Source organism: Oncorhynchus masou, chromosome 18 (assembly GCF_036934945.1).
Source record: "Oncorhynchus masou masou isolate Uvic2021 chromosome 18, UVic_Omas_1.1, whole genome shotgun sequence".
Classification (NCBI taxonomy): domain Eukaryota; kingdom Metazoa; phylum Chordata; class Actinopteri; order Salmoniformes; family Salmonidae; genus Oncorhynchus; species Oncorhynchus masou.
The window spans coordinates 36,105,602-36,127,277 of NC_088229.1; the positions used below are offsets into that span (position 1 = coordinate 36,105,602).

Here is a 21,676-nt window from a genome sequence, read left to right on the forward strand (position 1 = left end):
ATGCTCTTCCCCTCCTCACTGACATAGGAACATCATTATTGTGTGTAGTGAACAGACAAGTCAGACTTATTTCCAGTGTGTAGCACTAAAAACATAACCTCTACAGTTTTACACATTGCAAAATTTTCACTTACAAATTTCAGGGCTGTACAAAATGGCCGTTTTTGTATCGCGGGGGGAAAATAATGAAGAACTTAAACAAACTGATACAATACCACTGATACTCAACCTTGAACAAGCATTTGTTTTCTCTTATAATATTGCCAAGTATCTTATATATCAAAACAGAGTGGGTTTATGTCAGTCATTGCAGTTTAGTTTTTGCATTGCAATATGAGTTTTTGGATGTTACAGAATTCATCTCGACAATACAAACCCATGCATAAGTACGTTTATTAGTAATTGCGATTATGTTTGCTATTTTTTTCCTCATTTTGCTGCCAAATGTCCCAACTCATCACATTATCACTTTTCCAACAGCAAGAGATGGATCACTCTTAATGCAAGAGAAAGTATAACCCAGTCTTCATTCCAATTTGATCAAAAAATGGACTTTGAAGTTTGAAAGACTGAAGAATTTCATTGACTACTGAACATTCCATGACTGAGCATTTGAGGGTCCTATTGTCTCCTATGGTATGATACAGTATCTCGCTTCTTCCTCTTGGTCGGTCCTCTCTTCAGCCTGAGCTTATAGCACTCCCACCAGGCCAGTTGCGGTAACAACAACAACCTGTCCTTTTGAGCCATTCCAAGTCCAGCAAAACAAACTCCAATAGAAAAACAAGTGCTCAAAAAAGGACCCCACCAAAATTAAATAGTTATCCTAGCTCAGTGAAACCAGATAGTTGAACCGTTTTGTAAAACACAACGCGTGTTTGCGACAGGTAATCCACTTGGCCGGCAACACAGTGAAACCAAAACAAAACAAAATCAACACTGCAGAAACTGCATGCAACTGATGGTCATCCTGATTGTAAAATAGAAAGCACAATACATGAGATTCACAATTCTTGAGAAGAGAACCAATCTTACATATTCACAGTCTCAGGTATTTATATAGTCTATATTTATTACATTTATTTAATTCAATTATTATTACATTTCTTGATTGATGCATGTTGTGGAATGATGATATGTGTGTTGTCCTTGAATGCAGGGCACTTTGTTTTTGTTCAGCTCTGGGGGTTTGCGAATAATTTCAAAACTCAAGTCGTTGATTGAGAGGCAATGTAGAGCATTTGCGCTGTTTAAGGAGTTTGATTAAGTGGTTTCAGAAGTTTATTCTGAGCAGCCCTACTGGTTACAAGCAGATGGTTCTAGGATACCATTGTCCTGTTCATTAGGCACAAAACGGAAGAAAACAGACACGCCCAATAAAACATGCCCTTTTTCATTTTCCGTCGCAAAATGCTTTAAAAACGTTTTGTAACAGTGTGCTCTAATGACAATGACCAAGGAAACAGCAGTGTGTCTCGACTGCATTTATCTCACAGGGGAATGTTTGTATGTATTTCTATAGGCTGTGTTGTGTGGTAGTGAATGATATGGCATCAAGACAAGGAAATAATAGAGAGCACCAATGTGATTCACCAGTGTTCAAGTAATGAGCGAGGGAGAGGTTTTGTTCATGTTTGTTTTAAAACAACAAAACAACACAATGAATACAGCTTACACTTGTCTCGCGACGTCACACAAAAGTACGCGTATATGTACGGTATGTACACCTGCGTTTCAGGGCGGGGATAATGAATGAACAGGAGGCGCAGAAAACAAAAAAATATATATATAAAAAAAAAAATTAAAACAATGTATTCTTTTTATTTTCAATATAAAAAGCAATGAAAAGTATACAAAAATATAAAATAATTACAGCAGTAGACATGGCGTTTATGGAGGGAGTGATTTTAGCCAGGCTATTTTTTGGCCGTGGCGGCTGTGCCAGAGGCGGAACAGTGTAATATTTTGGGGCTGTTCAGGGCGTCCTCTACCAGGTGGAGCTCCACGCCGTCCACCGCGACATCCTTTACACAGCCCACAAAACCTGTGCTGTAGGCCTTAGGCAGTCTCCGGGCCACAGCCAACTCCTCTAAGCCACCTGTGAGAATAAGAAGGATGGGGGAGGGGAGAGAATTAGGACTCATGAAAAGAGACCCACAGTGTCTGAGGTGCACGGAGAGACACACACACACACACACACACACACACACACACACACACACACACACACACACACAGGTCACATCCCTTACATCTCCCTACAAGTGAACTTGTTTCATGCCACAAAGGGTAACTGACTGCTGTGTGATGTGAGGCTCTGTGATGTTGACACTGGCAGTAGATGAAGAGAGAAAGACGCAAGTAGCTCTGGTGAACAGGGACATCAAGCAGGTGGTTCTCTCTGGAGGAGTGCTCTAGCACAATCACTGGAACTTACCTCACTTTCATTTTCAAGGGGAGTCGTCCTTCTGATAGGTCACCTGTATTACTCTCTCTCTCTCATTCCCTCTTTCTACCTGCTCTCCTGCTCCTCGTTTAATCCGCCGCGCCGCGAGTTTGCCTCTCCGTCGAGCTCTTTCCCACCTTCCCTCTCTTCTCTCTGTCCCCTCTAATCGGATTGCGTGCCTCTGAATCGGGGATCGACAGGGCTAATTTCATGCGAGTTACAGATGAATTAATGATGAGCGGTGAAAGAGGGGGATTTAAGAGAGCAGCCGCTTGATGTACGGCCTGCTGAAAGGATAATGTATTCTAGCCGCGGGGTGTGCTCAGCACCTGTTTGGAGCCACAGCAGTGCACTTGTGTGCTGTGTCATTAGCGTGTGCCTGTGTGTTTGTGTGTGTGTGTGTGTGTGAGTGAGTGAGAGAGATAGTGTGTGTATGTGTGCCATGGCTCTCCTCGCTCAAACATACACCTTCCCACCACATTGCACGACCACATGCATTTGAAAGTCATTTTTTCCCTATTTCCTCAGAACGTTCCATCTAGACACAGCGGGTGCTCTCTCCGAAGCCATTTCTCTGAGCGAAGTTCAGGGCCAAATGGCACTCAAAAAGATAACGGGATGACTTTAGTCGTTTCAAATTCCCGAGAGCGGAGAACCTTTGAGTTTAGTCAGACCGTTTAATATCACAAATCAACACCTGAAGAGAGAGGGACAATCATCTGTGTCACATTTCAGACCAATTCTTTGCATGCCCAGTGAGCTCTCCGTCATCCATTACATTCCTCATTTCTGCCACACTTTAACATCGCTATTCCATGTTCTATACGCTGTCAGAGGAATGCTGGAAGTGCTCTGGTAAGCATTTCCTCACTAAAAAACAACATTTTATTGTCTGACCTCTTTGATATATTCAGAACCAACCAAACCAGAGGAGTGTGCCTGTGTTTCTGTCTGTCTGCGTGTGTAAACCCCAACACACAAGCTCGTTAGTGGACCTACCCAACCAGAGGGCTCCGTCTGTGTCCAGCTGAGTGGCTGCCAGGGGCGACGACCCTGTGACCGCTGCCTCGTTGCCCACCTGGAGAGAGCCGTCCCTAAGTGCTCTAAGAGAGGGGGAGGAAGAGGAAGATAGAGGTGGGAGATGGAGAGGGGAGTGAGAGAGAAGGGGAGGTAGAGCGAGAGAGGGGATAGATATAGGCAGGGGGAGAGAAACAGGAGATAGGGGGAGAACATTTGTTTACAGCCTGTCTGCTACATCATTTTAAATTCCACTTCAACTGGCATGTAGCAGACATCAAGACTTCAATGAGAGTAATCAAGTCTTCACTGCTCTGATGATTGTGTGCTTAGCAGTTGATTGAGGGAATGGGAGAGAGAAATTGCATCCCAAATGGCACCCTATTCCTTATAAAAGTTGACCAGAAAAGTAGTGTACTTTATAGTGAATAGGGTGCCATTTCAGACACAGACAGCCACTTAGCAGTCTGTCAATTACAGAGACCAACTTCCATGGATTCAAAGGAATCAAATCTCCACTATGTGGCAAGTAAGCACTTACGTCATAGAACGACACGGGTAGGTAGCGCTCAGTGTTTCGAGCAGAAGAGATGTCAGACAAAGTAATAACATTCATAACACATGACCTCAGACTTAAAGGAAAAATGAAGATTTGGGACGGTATTAACAGTGGACTAATGAAAATGTAAAAAATATATATATTTTGAGAGGATTTTTCTTTTAAATGCTGTGGCATAAAAGCTAACCAAAAGCTAGCTTGTCGGTTTGCTTACAAGCAGACTGAAATTGAAGGCGAATATGAAAACCATACACTCTGTATGCTGTGTATGGTTTGTAACACTGTGTAACATTTCACAAACTTTGTTCCACTCTTTGGTCCTTTTCTATAACTCAATTATTACTAACATGAATATTCATTTAGGGGTGAACCATAGAACTTTTATTTTATTTATTTTACCTTTATTTAACTAGGCAAGTCAGTTAAGAACAAATTCTTATTTTCAATGATGGCCTAGGAACAGTGGGTTAACTGCCTGTTCAGGGGCAGAACGACAGATTTGTACCTTGTCAGCTCGGGGATTTGAACTTGCAACCTTTCGGTTACTAGTCCAACGCTCCTAGAACTTACACTTAAGTCAAATGTTAACTTTTCAAGTCAAGTGTGGATTTGACCCTAATACAACATTTTTACCAATACAGGCTATCCTACACTTCAACAACAACAACGTTCATGAGTAAACCACGCGGTCATGTTCAACACCGTCTTACCTGCTGGCCTTGATGTGGATCCAGCGGTTGGTGTTGACGCGGACCGTCGAGCGCAGCACCACAGGCTTGGAGCCCAGGTCGTAGGTCATCTGCACACGGCCGTCCACCACCGCCAGGGCGATGTAGTCAGATCGCTCCACACCCTTACCACTCCACAGCACCAGGCCCTGAGTGGCCTCGGTCTTAATGCTCAGTTCAAACTTGTTCACCAGCAGGGCTTTCTCACTGCGGGGGAGGGGGAGGAGAGTTACAGTGACTTATGTTAGTGAAGTGAAGAGGACGTTAGGTGATTGTGACATTTGCACATTTGCATACTGGCTGAAGTGACTCAGGGTTGATAGTGACAGGGAGCATCCAAAATGATAGTGGCCGGTGATGGCTCTGTCCTGAAACACTACTGGCATCCTAATTCCTTGTCTAGATTCCTTCATGACTATTGATCTGAAAGCACATGGTGGGAAACCTCTAAGGTTCCTTTAACCTGCCGCTGCCTATGGGGCAGAGGAGACGATGACAGTGAAAGGAAGATTAGGTAAAGACTATATTGGATCAGCTATGATGTTTTCCCTTCACCCTGGGTATTTCCAGCTCTCTTTCCCCTCTCTCTCTCCTGGGCTAACTGTGCAGTAGCTCTCCTTTCTTCTTCCTGTGAGGTGGTGGTTGTTGTGGGGAGGGGGGGGGGCAGGATGCAGGGGGGTTTGAAGCTAGCTGTCTGAAGTGTTTGATCATAGTCTCTGGACTGCCAGTGCTACGGGGGAGTCAGGGAGCTGGGGACAGGGGTGGAGACCTGGGGACTTCCTGGCTTGTCCTATGGAGGAGTGCTCTGTGTCACTGTCACAGCTGTGTCTGCTCTGGGAGAGTGGGGCCGCTGCTCAAAGCCTGACTGGAGCTAGGGTGGTTTGCACACACACACACGTTCATGCACTCACACACACACACACGTTCATGCACTCGCACACACACACAGGAACACATTCATGCACGCGTGCACACACACACACACACACACACACACACACACACACACACACACACACACACACACACAAACAGCTCCATTTGGTACAGACCTCAAACACGAACACTCCTGAAGGGATGCTATTTTTAAAAATAGCTCCTTTGTTCTCCACTGTTCCCCCTGTGTGTGTGTGTGTGTCACCAATCGGTATCGCTGTAATGTATTGTGATGCCGACTAGGCTCAACTACTTTCACAGTTTTCAAAAGGATCTTAAACAAAAAACGGAGACAAACACAGGCAAAGCACACAGAGGATAGAGAGCACACAACACAGAACAGAATGACACGGGAACACAAGACACAGATCACACGAGACAGACATGACACGTACACGAAACGAGTCAGCACAGCAAACAGACAGAGAGGCTCATGGGAGCACAGGGGGTTATACACAGGACATGAGGAGAGGTAAAGAGAAAATGACAGCAGACTACGCCTAAATCGATCCACTTTAAATAAAGTTGGATTTGATTCTCTCATCAGGCCAAAAACGAGGCTACTGCCAATGAGCTAACAGGAGTGAAGAGATTGGACTGATTGTTTAATTAATGTTTCTAATTTGGTTTCTGCTCAGGTATGGCCAACAGGGGTTTGACACATGTACAGTATTCGACCCAGCAGAGAGGAAGGAGTGCAAAGTAGAATTGGATGCGTCTCTTAATACACCGCAACCACATTTGGGTTTAAGACTTCCAAGGGAAACCGTTCCATTCTGAAAAAAACTATTCACTGGAGCACAAACAAAACAGAGTGACTAATGAATGAATGGTCATAGAAACCCACTGGACACAAACGGTCAGTAGAAAAAAGCACATACAATATTTGGACTCCTTTCCCTTGGTCTAACCCTCACAGTACCCAGGGGCCCCAAATAAATCATAATCTGTGTCCGAAATGGCACCCTATTCCCTATATAGTGCACTACTTTGAACAGAGCCCTATATGGACCGTGGTCAAAAGTAGTGCACTATAAAGGGCGGCAGGTAGCCTAGTGGTTAGAGCGTTGGACCACTAACCGAAAGGAAGCGAATCCCTGAGCTGACGAGGTAAAAAATCTGTCATTCTGCCCCTGAACAAGGCAGTTAACCCACTGTTCCTAGGCCGTCATTGTAAAGAATTTGTTCTTAACTGACTTGCCTAGTTAAATAAAATAAAGAAAATCATTTCTGGCAAAGCCATAGTGTTACACATCAAACTTCTATGGCAATAGCCTAGGGACAAGGTTCAATAAAACCTCAGCAGGATGGATTGTCAGGAATAATAAGGCCACGGTCATCAAAATAAGGATATACTATACTAGACTTATGATGCGTTGGACCCTGCAGGGACAAAGTTTGAAATGAATTAAGGATAGCATGTGAAACAAGGCAGGTATTTTAAATGCTATCAAGGTGGTTTATTTACTGGATTAATAATGCGTATTTTATTCCTCATTGATTGAAGTAAATAAAAATAAAAGGGCTTAGAATGCTATGCACCCCATCGCCTCTAGATGGCAGTAGTAAATGGAGCATTGTTAGGCTTGTACGGAGAACATAGCGAGGCTGGATGCTGTTTTGACTGCTAGTGCTGTAGATTATTGGTACCACTGAGCTACTCTGTCTTAATAGACCCTGGGTGCCATTGCAACAGCTAATGGGGATCCAGAATAACAAATAAATAAGTGGGGCCATAGAATACTGTCTCTATAAGTGGCCCAGTTTATAGAGTAGCGTGGCCCTCCAATGCTTTCTCTATGGGGTGCAGTGTACAGATTAGTGTGGCCCTTTAACACTTCTCTCTATGGGGGCCCACAGTATTGAATAGTGTGGCTCTCCAATACTGTTTCTATGGGTAATTCTCCACTACGGTTTACTTGGGCTGTGAGAGGTTAGGTTGCAACCTGCGGGTGGTTGTGTCAGGTGGGTGGGGATGGATAGATGGGGAGGCAGCATGCTAGCGGTTGGTTGGACTGCGCTGGTTACAGGCTCCAGGCTGCAGGGGACACTCACCTTTGCTCTGACGGGTTCTCCAGTGACTCTGGACTTTAAGGGAGCAGGGGAGAGAATGTAAGGGCATGCGATAAGCGCAAGAAAGGGGGGCGGGAAGAGGACCCACGAGGACCCTTACAGGGTGATGCATCGTCACCCCAGCATAGAGAGGAGCTTCGTAGACAAGGAGACGTGGCGAACTGAGCAAGTTATTTGCTCGAGAGCTGGGAAAGCAGGACCATACTAGCATACTGCTTAAAATGCATGCCCAATGCAATACTACATTCCAAGTAATATGGTAGTATGGATATACTACGAAGTACTAGGAGCTTTACTGTGATCAGAGATACTGTACTGCAGATCCATTGCGATCACGGTTCAGAAGCAACAGCAACATAATGAGGTCCTCAGAGGAGGATGACCACACCACCACTCAGACTCCAAGTCAATGCCCAAGACGTGTCTTAAGGGGAGAGTTGGGCAACAATGTAATGATTTTTAAAAATAATTTGGCTGGGATAATAAAATATTCCACTACTACTACTACTACTATTACTGAGTCTGATGACAGTGTCGTGTGTGTGTGTGTGTGTGTGTGTGTGTGTGTGTGTGTGTGTGTGTGTAGCCTTCTTGAGTGAAGGAAGCACCAAATTAGAAACATTGGGTAATCAACAAAAATGGGGTCAAATATCGTAATACCAGAGAGGAGCCCTATATCATTGGTTGCTCCAATAATGATGCGTGAGAGAATCGACCCAAGGTTTCAAAAGAGGAGGCATCAGCCAATGAAGACTGATCTTGGCTGCTGTAAATAGCAACAGCAACATTAGCCCAGGGTGACAGTGGTGGTCTGTGTGTTGTAATCACGTTGTAATAACGTTCCTCTGAGGAATTCATTCATTCATTTATTAATTCACGCATTAATCCCTGTTCCGACACCAGATAATGTTGAATCGATGCCACTCGCTCGGAGAGAGAGTGCCGGCAAGCTCTGGTTTGGCCTAGATTGGCCGCTAATCGCACCCTTCACCCTTACAGGAAGTGACAACTAATAAAGCTCTGGCCAGTCCAGCTGGAAGGACCATGATCATCGCCCTAACGGATATCGATGCCCTCTCGGCCTCAATTTGAGGTCCTTCTTTTAAATCATTTTTCAAAGAGGAAATAACTATTTGATTAACACGTCAGTCGTCCTTTTCCACCGCCGCCGACTCCATAATTATTCCTAATTGCAGTTGGAAATTGGATTAAGCGGAAATGACAGGGGCTTGAATCTGTATATCGAATTATCTGGTGAATCTGCTTGGCATAAATCAACCTAAATCCAACTTCCCTGCTTTCTGTTGTTCTTTCAGGAGGTTACTTACCAAGCTAAGAACAGCGAAGAGGAAACTAATAACAAACTAAAATCAAATTGTTACCCAAGAGGAGTCAGTTAAATAATCGATGCGGGACTCGCAGCAAAACTGAGGAAGGGGATAGATTTTGGTCCATAATCTTGCAGTTAAGAAGGGGTCTCATTCATTTCAACATGACAGTTAATACCATCCAATATAAGGTGCGTGGATACATTTCTGGTCGTGGCAAATGTAGTTACAACCATGCATACAGTATAGCACCTGCTTTCTGTGGATTCATGCAGTCATGCGTTCATTTAGACTGGAGTGTGATGAGGAATTTGGAATGAGAAAACAAATCTTATCCAATTATGGGCATGGAGTTTGAAGGTAAAATACTGTAGGCCTATTTAAATATAATACACATGATAGCTATCTGCATAGAGGAAGGTGATGAAGATGACATAGACGGAACATAAATATATCATCTGTCACTTTGTGTTAACTATCGTAATGTATTAGTCTGGCTTTGTATTAGTTAGGTTAGTCTGGCTTTGTATTAGTTAGGTTAGTCTGGCTTTGACTAAACCTGGGAATGTTGGGGACTCATTTGAGCGTACTTACTCCGGAATCTCATTGGTCAGTTGGCTTGAGTGCAGCAGAAGGACAGACAAGGAACACTCATATGAGACGGACAGACAGAAGAGACAGAAGAAGACAGACGGACAGATGGACGGCAGCACAGACATCTGACAGCCTTAACGAGGACAACAGACAGAGAATAAAGACAGATCTTAAAATTCTCTCTCACGATGCGCCCTGTGTGCGCGTGTGTGTGTGCTCTGTGTGTGTGTGTGTGCTCATAAGACCACAAATTAACTGTCGGTTTCTCAAATTTTCACGCCTTGGAATGTTGTGCGAACACTTGTGAAGGATCTGGATGGGCAGCCTTATGTTCCATGTCTTTTCAGGTTCATCATCACAAACATTTCATGCGTGCCAACCTGCAGGCGGGTGTGCCAGCATGGAAGACGTGGAAGGATGGTAGAGGACCAAATGTATAAGTGGCCGCCTGGAAGGCAGGAAACGTTTTTCTCTTCCACACCCAGTATAGAAACCATTTACACCTACAGCATCCGGCTAGTCCTGTTATAGCTGGTGTGTGTTTAAAAATTGCCACAGACACTTTAGGACTGCTAATCTGAAGGACACAGTCACACATACTGTAAGTCTAAAAGAAGATTAAATTGAACCCCATTTTAACAAAAGCCTATGATGATGCCATGCTGGTATAGTATGGCATGGTGTGTGTGTGTGTGTATATAAGTGTGTGTCGGCTCAGTCCGCCTCGGCGCACAGAGAGCGATGGGGGTGCTCGGGGCAATGCCGTAATTGTTCGCCGTGCCGCTAATTACCGAAATTCAGTCAAAACCAGAGACAGTGCAGGGGAAGTGGTTGAACTATTAGCTAACGCCCGGTTCACTACGGAGCCTCTAATGGGCCTGGAATAATCAACCCTGTCACCACCACTTACTGCAGTGGAATATGAATGGGGAGGCCATTAGCCATTTCGCAACTTCCGGTTAGTGTTAACATCGGAGGCAATTTCGCTCAACCCAATTAGCACTAGCATCGGAGGCCATTAGCATTAGAATTGATGGACAAGATGGCCTCTACTTTACCTCTTGGTGACGGCGTTGTGGTACTCAATGAATGTCCGGCCGTCAAAGGCGATGGACTCCGTTTCCCCGGCGGACTTCTCGAAGATGGCTGCGAGGAAGAGGACAAGGAGGAAGACGAACATTGAACATGATTCAATAGGAAAACATGGCTCCTTTAAGTGGAGTCAGGCAATGGATGGTGATCTGGGATGAGCGTTCATGCACTTATGGTTTGAAGGGACAGTAGGGCATATGGCCAAGGTAAATGGAATGGTGAAGTGTATGTGTGTGTAGTATGCACAGGTGTGTGTAGCATGTATGTCTGTCTGTGTGCGTACGTGTGAAAATGATAAAACAGAGGGGTAACTCTAACCTTCAAGAGGGGGACAATAAGACTAGCATGACATCGATATTACTGACAACAACGTTGCATTGAGTTCAGGATCGTTGTTCGCTTACTGTTCTGACAGTGTGTGCCTGTGAAGCCGAGGAGGCACACACACTCATAGCTCTCCAGCAGGGGGTTGCAGCGACCCCCGTTGTGGCAGGGCTCACGGCTGCAGGTGTGGCCATCGAACATGGCCACGTCACTGGAGTGCAGCGCGTTCTCCTGCCGGAGGATGGGCGTGCCCATCAGGGTGATCTGACCAGGGAGAATAGAGAGGGAGGGGACTGAGACCTGTCATAGTGCACTGTGTAGCCTTGATTTACCTCAGGTCCCAGGTCTGAATCAGTCTTTGATAAGAAGGAAACAGTGAAAAGCAGCAGGGCTATGGCCCCCGAGGACTGTAATTAAATAGCCATGACAAGTCGATGCAGCATACATACTGCATACAACACATTACACATTTCATCTCCCCTCGTCTCAAACTCGAGACACATGAATAACGACTTTACTTTACAAGTCACTTACTAATTAATTCAGCAAATAACTGCTGAAACATACTTTTAGACTGAGCTTTGATTAACTTGGTGCTTTCAAAGGAAAGTTTTCTAAGAGAAAGAGCTAATGACACGTTGACGCTAGCTAGCATTAAGTAACATCCTGCCTTTGTTGGAAGGCCATTTTTGGCACTCAAAGACGAGCCTTTTGCTGCGGAGGAGAACAAACAAGCTGGAAAGTTGTCAGGGAATAGATCTGAGCTGAGAAACATGGAGGGACATCAAATGTGTTCTATTCTATTATTAGTACAGTAAGCCAAATGAAAAGGAGCCACCGTCAGCACTGATAAACTAGCTGACCTTTGACCTTACAATGGTCACTGTAAAGGTCTGCCATCAAGTGTAGGCAGCTGATGTTCTTGTCCATCACTAAATCGTGTTCAAATATAGCTATCAATGTATAAGGTAGATTCAAAATTGTGTCACAGTTAAATGATGTCAAATACCTATTTTAAATTTTCAAAAATGTAATCGATAGTTGTTGATCATTTACAGAATTGATAGAAACCTTTGCCAAACCTTCTGAACAGGGTGTGAGGCCAAATATATCTGCTGAGGACCCACCTTCTGAATGGTCCCCTTGAAGCCATCTTTGAGCGAGGCGGCCCTTGCTAGCCGGCTGAAATCAGGAGCACCACCCACGAACAGAGACTCCTTCAGGTTGAGAGCGGTGTGTTGGTTCTGGAGAGAGACAATGGGTTAGAACCCTATATAACAGGGTCTAGAAATCTTCTACAACCCTACCAGAGACCAAAACCCTAATAATAGGCACTAGAACCCTATAGCAGGTACAATGGAGGCTGCTGCGGGGAGGACGGCTCATAATAATGGCTGGAACGGAGCCAATGGAATGGTATCAAACACATGTGTTTGATGTTGTTGATCCCTTCCCACCTATTCTGCTCCAGCCATTGCCACGTGCCCGTCCTCCCCAATTAAGGTGCCACCAACCTCCTGTGAACAGGGACTAGAAAGACACCTGACCAACACAAATGAGACCCGTTTTCTGTTTTTTGTTCATTTTTGATTCGCCATAGCACGAGAATAATAACAGTGAAGAAGATGTCTCCTTTTAAAGATATATCTACATAGTGCAAAGGCTATAAAGTGCACTTCTTGTTTTCATCCTCTCCTCCTAATCAGGGAATGACTCAGACTGGGACACCAGGCAGGTCAGTGCAATTAACTACCAGGTAGAAACTAAAACCAGAAGTGATTCGGCCCTCCAGGACCGGAATTAAACAGCCTTGATATAGTGCAGGACAATTCGCAATAACTAGACTACTTCCTTTTCCACATCAATAAACGTGATATATTACGAAACATAATTGATTTATGCGCCACTCTCCGAACAGTCAATTATTCGTTATCTAGTACAAAACACAAGAAAAGGGCTACAAAGAGAGTCGCCTGGTGCGGCTGGAGAAACGGCATGGAAAGTTTTTTTAAATGAAAGTCTCTCTAATGAACGGCTGATTATACCGGCGACCTTTCCGGCACCGAGCGAGCCGCGGCCTTTAATTGGCCGTTCATTTGCGCAGCAGACGATCATGAAATCAGGCCCTTGCTCCATCCAGAAAGGTGCAGGAGAGCTGCCTCCAATTACGACAGCATTCTTTCTGCGCAGGAAGTACAGGCCCACTCTTAGGGAGGAATTACGGATCTTTATGTTTATGTAGGGCAGTAATTGCCAGAGGGAAAAGCCGAGGTAATTGGTGGAAAAATAATGAAAGTGGCCAAGTAAACATGGGTTATGTGTGAAGAGAGCTGGCATGGGGTCCTGCTTTTATTTGAGATGGGAGCTGGAGGGTGGAAGGTATAGGCCAGAGGGGCTTTGCTGTGTGGTGCGCCTGGAGTGAGCTCTGACAGAAAGGAAGACCCGGGCCAAGACCTCCAGCCCAGTCGAGTGGGTCACCTGTGGCTGCCTGGGGATAACAAAGTGCCGAAATGGGCCCGGTTTCCTATAATCCCTAACACTAGCTAAAGGCGATGCACAAGTGAAGAGTAACAGTTGGGATCAACTCTATTTTGATTCAGGATTAAAGTTGACATGCGATTCTCCCCGCTATAATGTAAACAACTTGAAGCATTTTAAAAATGGATATATAAATCCAATCCATTAATATTGAGTTTTATAATAATATATAATAAACATGGTTTCTATCCATTTGAATGGTCATATTGGATTCTGAATAGGAGTGAATTGGACGCTGCTAACAGGCCTGTGTAATAGAATGGACGTTGTCAGTGCTGCCGTGTGCGGTTATGAGTGAACGAGTGAGTGAGTGAGTGAGTGATCGAGTGACTTTATGATATGGAGAGTTTTGTTTCTCTTTCACAAAAGAAAGTAGATGACAAAAGAACAGCCCGGCTTGGCTTGGCACCCCACTCTCTCTTTACTTTATTCTCGCTCCTCTTCTCGCTCTCGGCTGCTACACGGCGCAGGAGAGAAATCCCCGCCCACGAGAGACTAATGAACACGTTTCATTGTTGCGAGGAACAATGGCGGTCAGAAAGATAACCGACTCCCCTCCTCCCTCCCTCCGCCTACGCAGCAGATGGACTGAGGTGAAAGCCAAACCGAGTTCTTTAACAAATGTCTCTACTTCGGTACTGTGTATGAAATGGTAGCACTAAATACAGACCCTTTTCCCCTGTCAGTTCTATCGTCTAATAACTGTCGTATGGTGGCGCATGGGAATGAGAAGTGGCGAAATGAAATTGAAGCTGAAAGTGGAGAAATGAAATATGTCTAAGGTGGATGGGACTTATTACCTTCCGTGATTTCTTAGTTTCCAGACAGCACACAGTAAGAGAAAAGGAGGGAAAAAAGGTTATCAGAAGAGAGAGCGAACAACGGATGTCGGTGTGCGGAGAGTCATGCAACACACACAAAATCGAACCAACATAAAACCACACAACACAAACTGTGAAGCCCGAAGGTCAGAAGGCTGCCACGCAAAATAAATGAAAAAGAGAAATTGACCTTAATAAGAAAGTTGCAGCTGGATCTAGAACCACTGTGGCTCAGACAGAATTCAGATCCACCATATAGCCACTGCAGACAGTGTTTTGTCTGTTTGTGTGAGAAAGCATGCATGGATTTGTGGCAAAAATGTTCTGCTGAAAGATATCCTGCAATACTGAAACTACCATCCCAGGTATAATTACTTTTCGTAAGATATCTATATCAAAGACGCTCTCTGAGTGCAGCGGGACACCCTGGCTCCCCTCGTCATTGTAAACGCAGGAGTAGGAGAGAATTAGCTGCCAGCTAAATCCTGCATGGAGCCTCTTCGCATTGAGCTCCTCCATCACCAACCTTCGCTCCCCCCCCCTCTCTTTTCCCTTCTCCCTGTTCTACTCTTTTAATATGATTTTCTGCCCATGTTGCTGGAGTGAAACATAATTACCATACAAAGAACAGGAAGAAAAAAAGAAGAGAGCGAAAAGGAGACAGCAGAGCATCTTGCATGAGGCGGCTTTGGAGTTGACATGCGTGCGGGTGTACATGTTTCTAATCACAAATTACACTGTTTAATATAATTGGATGACTTGCGGACACATCCAGCTATTAGATTTCTCTCACTTAGGCCCATGTATCTGGTTTATTGCTTGGGTATCATTATTTCTTTTCTCCATCTTTCCCATCTATATACAGCATCTCCAAAGAACGCTATTGAAGGTCTTTGCTTCACTCGGAGCTCAAAGGTATCAGTTAAGTCATACTAACGGGTGTATACCACTCGGGCCATAGATGTTATGTTTCGTGAATGCAACAAATAGGAACAAGATTGTACTACTGTTTAGACATTTCAGCAGAGTCGAATGTGGCAGATAAAAAGGATTTCAGAAAAAGAAAAAAAAGGGAGGAGTCATTTCCAGATAAGAGACAACCTGTCAAACGTGCCCTCTACGTCTCGAGCAAACTATTTCTCACCTCGACGAGCTGTCAGAAGACAATGGAATGTGTTTTCAAACACAACCCCGGTAGTGTGTATGCCCGTCCTCAACTAGGGAAATGTTTTTGCCGAGTCAGCTCTGGTGTATCATCAACAGTGAACTCTGGGAGTATACAGTGCATCAAGTTGAACGCATCCTTTGATAAGGGCATATCACAGGAGGCTGCCGAGGGGAGGACGGCCCATAACAATGGCTGCAATGGAAAATGGAATGGCATCAAACAGTGGAATGGTTTCCATGCGTTTGATATATTTGATACCATTCCACTAATTCCGCTCCAGCCATTACCACGGACAGGCCCATCCTCCCCAGTAGCGCAGGCTAAGCACAAGCAAAGCCTGCATATTGCCTTGTATGATAGCATACTCATAGCCGGTTTGCCTTGCATGCTAATAGCTAGGATAATCATAAAGACCTCTGATAAGCCTAGCATGCTAACTCTCTCTGTCTGTCTCACCGGCGACTCTCCTCTGACTGGGTCCTTTCCGTTGATGTTAATCTCTCCCTTTCGATTGGCCCGCTCCAGGTTCACTGTGTTCCACACGCCCATCTTGATCTTATCTTTACTCCTGCATAAGAGGAACACACACAAACGAGTCAAGAGGCACGTCTCAAAACAACACACACAAGTACAATCTAAAATCAAAATAGACCAAAATAACCCAGCTAACAAGGAGTCCATGTCCATGTTCTACAGTCACTATGGGGTTCTAAACTAGAGTAACCATGGGGCTCTAGATTAACCATGGGGCTCTATGCAATTTTAAACTTGAGTACTATGGGATTCTAGATGAGAGTCACTATGGGGTTCTAATGCGGTGCCCACCTGATGACAGCGGGGCCCTTGCCCAGGTCATAGCGGAACTCCAGGATGCCGTCGTTGAGGGAGAGGGAGATGAAGTCACCTTTGCCGTCCGTCTTCTGGCCGCTGTAGAAGATCATGCCGTTGGAGTCATTGGCCATGAGCACCACTGTCATGCTGACCTTTTGGCTGCAGACAAAACACAAACAACTATGGTAAACAACCAGGCAAAGACAAAACACAAACATCACGAGTAAACAAACGCCAGGCAAAAGACAAATGGAAAGCAAATATCGGCACTGAACCGGCACTGAACGGAGGCCAGACTTGGTATTAGCCACTGGTCTACGGTACTTGTCTGTCTTTCAGTTGTTCTGTCTATCTGACCTTTTCATAATGTGACACGACCGTGCCTTCCGAAAGTATTCACACCCCTTCTTCTTCCACATTTTGTTGTGTTACAGCTTGAATTCAAAACGGATTATAAAAAAAGTATAATAATCTTACCCATCTACACAGAATACCCCATAATTACAAACCTTTCTGCAAATACCGAAAAATCTAATTTACAAAAGTATTCACACCCGAGTCAATACAAGTTAGATCGATTACACCTGTGAGTCTTTCGTGGTAAGTCTAAGAGCTTTGCACATCCTCGATTGTACAATATTTGCCTATTATTATTTTAAAGTATTTGTGCTCTGTCAAATTGGTTGTTGATCATTGCTAGACAACTATTTTCAATTCTTGACAGATTTTCAAGCAGACTTCAGGCAAAACTGTAACTCGGCCACTCAGGAACATTCACTGTGCTCTTGGTAAGCAACTCCAGTGTAGATTTGGTCTTGTGTTTTAGGTTATTTTCCTGCTGAAAGGTGAATTCATCTCCCAGTGTCTGGCGGAAAGCAGAAACCAGGTTTTCCTCTAGGATTTTGCCTGTGCTTAGCTCCATTCTGTTTCTTTTATATCCTGAAAAACTCCCCAGTCCTTAACGATTACAAGCATACTCATAACATGATGCAGCCCCCACTATTATTGAAAATACGGAGAATGGTACTCAGTAATGTGTTGTATTGGATTTGCCCCAAACATAACACTTTGTATTCTGGACAAAATTGTTTTTTTTGCAGTTTTACTTTAGTACTTTGTTGCAAAGAGGATGTATGTTTTGGAATATTTGTATTCTGTACAGTCTTCATTCTTTTCCCTCTGTCAAACAGGTAAGTATTACGGAGTAACTACAATGTTGTTGAACCATCCTCAGTTATCTCCTATCACAGCCATTTAAAACTCTGTAACTGTTTTAAAGACACCATTTCCTTCCGTTATGTCAACTGAGTTAAGAAGGACACCTGTATCTTTGTAGTGACTGGATGTATTGATACATCATCCAAAGTGTAATTAATAACTTCACCATGCTCAAAGGGATATTCAGTGCCTGCTTTTTTTTTACCCATCTACCGGGTGCCCTTCTTGCGAGGCATTGGGAAACCACCCTGGTCTTTGTGGTTGAATCTGTGTTTGAAATTCACTGCTCGACTGAGGGACCTCAGTTAATTGTATGTGTGGGGTATAGAGACGAGGTAATCCTTCAAAAATCATATTAAACACCATTATTGCACAAAGAGTGAGTCCATTCATCTTATTGTGTGACTTGTTAAGCCATTTTTTACTCCTGAACTTATTGCCATGGACTCCAGCCACCCTAGTCATAGAGTGTTCTCTCTGCTACCGCACGGCAAGCGGTATCGGAGCGCCAAGTCTAGGACAAAAAGGCTTCTTAACAGCTTCTACCCCCAAGCCATAAGACTCTTGAACAGTTAATCAAATAGCTACCCGGACTATTTGCATTGTCCTCACCCCTCATTTTGACGCTGCTGCTACTCTCTGTTTATTATCCATGCATATTCACTTAACTTCTACCTACATGGAGGTTTACATACACTTAGGTTGGCGTCATTAACACTCGTTTTTCAAACACTCCACAAATTTCTTGTTACAAACTATAGTTTTGGCAAGTCGGTTAGGACATCTACTTTGTGCATGACACAAGTCATTTTTCCAACAATTGTTGACAGACAGATTATTTCACTGTATCACAATTCCAGTGGGTCAGAAATGTACATACGCTAAGTTGACTGTGCCTTTAAACAGCTTGGAAAATTCCAGAAAATGATGTCATGGCTTTAGAAGCTTCTGATAGGCTAATTGACATCATTTGAGTCAATTGGAGGTGTACCTGTGGATGACTGCAAGGCCTACCTTCAAACTCAGTGCCTCTTTGCTTGACATCATGGGAAAATAAAAAATAAAAATCAGCCAAGACCTCAAAAACATTGTAGACCTCCACAAGTCTGGTTCATCCTTGGGAGCAATTTCCAAATACCTGAAAGTACCACGTTCATCTGTACAAAGAATAGTACACAAGTATAAACACCATGGGACCACACAGCCATCATACCACTCAGGAAGGAGACTTGTTCTGTCTCCTAGAGATGAACGTACTTTGGTGCGAAAAGTGCAACTCAATCCCAGAACAACAGCAAAGGATCTTGTGAAGATGCTGGAGGAAACAGGTTCAAAAGTATTTATATCCACAGTAAAAACGAGTCCTATATCGACATAACCTGAACTATGGTTTGCAACTGCACATGGGGACAAACATCGTACTTCTTGGAGAAATGTCCTCTGGTCTGATGAAACAAAAATAGAACTGTTTGGTCATAATGACCATTGTTATGGGGAGGTGCTTGCAAGCTGAAGAATACCATCCCAACCGTGAAGCACAGGGGAGGCAGCATCATGTTGTGGGGGTGCTTTGCTTCTGGTACACTTCATAAAATAGATGGCATCATGAGGTGGGACAATTATGTGGATAGATTGAAGCAACATCTCAAGACATCAGTCGGGAAGTTAAAGCTTGGTCCCAAATGGGTCTTCCAAATGGACATTGACCCCAAGCATACTTCCAAAGTTGTGGCAAAATGGCTTACATTTACATTTACATTTAAGTCATTTAGCAGACGCTCTTATCCAGAGCGACTTACAAACTGGATTAAGGACAACAATGTCAAGGTATTGGAGTGGCCATCACAAAGCCTTGACCTCAATCCCATAGAAAATGTGTGGGCAGAACTGAAAAATCGTGTGCGAGCAAGGAGGCCTACAAACCTGACTCATTTACATTTACACCAGCTCTGTCAGGAGGAATGGGCCAAAATTCACCCAACTTATTGTGGGAAGCTTGTGGAAGGCTACCCGAAACGTTTGACCCAAGTTAAACAATTTAAAGCCAAAGCTACCAAATACTAATTGAGTGTATGTAAACTTCTGACCCACTGGGAATTTGATGAAAGAAATAAAAGCTGAAATAAATCATTCTCTACTATTATTCTGACATTTCACATTCTTAAAATAAAGTGTAGATCCTAACTGACCTAAAACAGGGATTTTTTACTGGAATTAAATGTCAGGAATTGTGAAAAACTGAGTTTAAATGTACTTGGCTAAGGTGTATGTAAACGTCTGACTTCAACTATACATATTACCTCAATTACCTCGACTAACCACTGCCCCCAGACATTGACTCTGTACCAGAACAGAGTATATAGCCTCGCTACCGTTATTTTATTAAATGTGTAAAAGGTCAAGGGGTGTGAATACCTTCTCAAGACACTGTATGTCTTCTATGTGTTTGTGTGTTCCTTGATGTGACCTACACAAGACTGGCAAGGATTCCCACCATAGACGACAACATACAAAATGTAATGAAGTACTTTATATTTCTATAGAATTCTGTTTCTCTGGAGGACGATTAATCTGTTCCGTTCCACTTAATTCTATTCTACTCTATCCACCATAGGACTGTTCTGCCCAAGGCACAGCTTAAAGTATCTATCTGCAATTACATCAATTCACAGCTCCTCAGTACCAACTCCGGTAGATCATGTGGAAACATGCTGTCGTTTGTGTGTAATTCGTAGAGTCTGTGTAGTGAAAAGAGCGTTTGACTTACTGGAGATCGTGACCGTAGGTGTGCAATCCCTTCAGCTCCAGGTAAGAGTCTCCGCTAAAGAACGGCATGTAGGCCCCTTTCTTCTCCGACACTGAAACATTTTTTTTGAAAACGGAATGCATTACAACAGGCATTATGTCATCCTTGCGACAGCACTATACATGTGTACGGCAATAATATGCCTTATGCAGCAAGTCAGGGGGACATTGGGTGAACTCGGTGTTACCCACCCAGGGGGTCCGTTTTAGATAACAAGGATGGCCTAGTCTTCATCCACCCAGACTGTGTGCGACACACAGTTTGGGGCTGCCAGGCTCTTTTCATTGGTAATTAGGCAGGATTAGCTCGCTGAGTCAGGGTGGGGAAGGGAGGCAGACGGAGATGAGAAAGCTAATTAGCCATTGCGCAGGAGACGACTAACAACGCTCACAGAGGAGAGGAGAATAGGGGCACCGCTGCAGACAAACTGTCAAACCGGCTGTCATAATAAGGAAAGGAAAGAGCTACCTTGGAACTCAGCCAGTTTACAGAGTGTAGGGGGAGAGGATTTCAGTTCCTTGAGCTACACACACACACACACAAAAGGCATGCACACACACACACACTACATAGGCTTCGTCACAAGAGAATGTCCAGGTACTCAGATAAGTGCGTGACATCAGATCCCTGTTGTATTTTATTGAACCTTTATTAATGGTGAGACCACGGTCTCTTTCGCAGATGAGCCCTGCATTAACACATCAACAAACAACAAGCACACTCATCAACTACACAATACACGAAAAGCAAGACACAATCATATGAAACAATCACATTCTTTCGTTTAAAAAAAAAAAAAATAAAAGGAAGGATGATTAGTGAGTGACAAAGGTAAAGGAAGGTAAGGAAAGTAGACCGACAGACGGTTTGAACAGAAAATATCACATGGAGTTCCAGGACAGCAGCCCTGTGTGGTTGAATGGTGGTCTGCAGACAAATACTAGGGAGTGGCACTCTTATACTTATCAATACAACGATGTCTACCCAGGGCTTCGCTTGGTTGGCCACACCACCTGTCTTTAACTGTTCCCAGTACAGCCTTTAAAGCATTCACCACTTAATCATTATTTTTTATATCTGATCTGAGGGATCCTTTCTTTAAAGGATACATTTTTTATGTCTGTGTCCAGTACGAAGAACGTTAGAGGTAGTTTTGCGAGCCAATGCTAACTAGCATTAGAGCAATGGCTGGAAGTC

The 21,676-nt window shown here is 44.0% G+C and overlaps 1 protein-coding gene across 2 annotated transcripts in view; it reads right to left on the reverse strand.

Moving 5' to 3' along the window:
• Nucleotides 1–376: 376 nt before the first annotated feature.
• Nucleotides 377–21,676, reverse strand: part of LOC135504500 (agrin-like) — a 280,244-nt gene continuing 258,944 nt past the window's right edge. For both annotated transcript variants that reach the window (XM_064923146.1, XM_064923147.1), the window contains 9 exons: nt 20,441–20,531; nt 16,450–16,614; nt 16,081–16,192; nt 12,225–12,341; nt 11,178–11,361; nt 10,740–10,827; nt 4,733–4,957; nt 3,446–3,549; nt 377–2,098 (listed from right to left, as the gene is read on the reverse strand). In XM_064923146.1, coding sequence (XP_064779218.1) covers nt 1,917–2,098; nt 3,446–3,549; nt 4,733–4,957; nt 10,740–10,827; nt 11,178–11,361; nt 12,225–12,341; nt 16,081–16,192; nt 16,450–16,614; nt 20,441–20,531 — 1,268 coding nt within the window. In that variant the 3' untranslated portion in view covers nt 377–1,916. The remainder of the gene's footprint in view (nt 2,099–3,445; nt 3,550–4,732; nt 4,958–10,739; nt 10,828–11,177; nt 11,362–12,224; nt 12,342–16,080; nt 16,193–16,449; nt 16,615–20,440; nt 20,532–21,676) is intronic.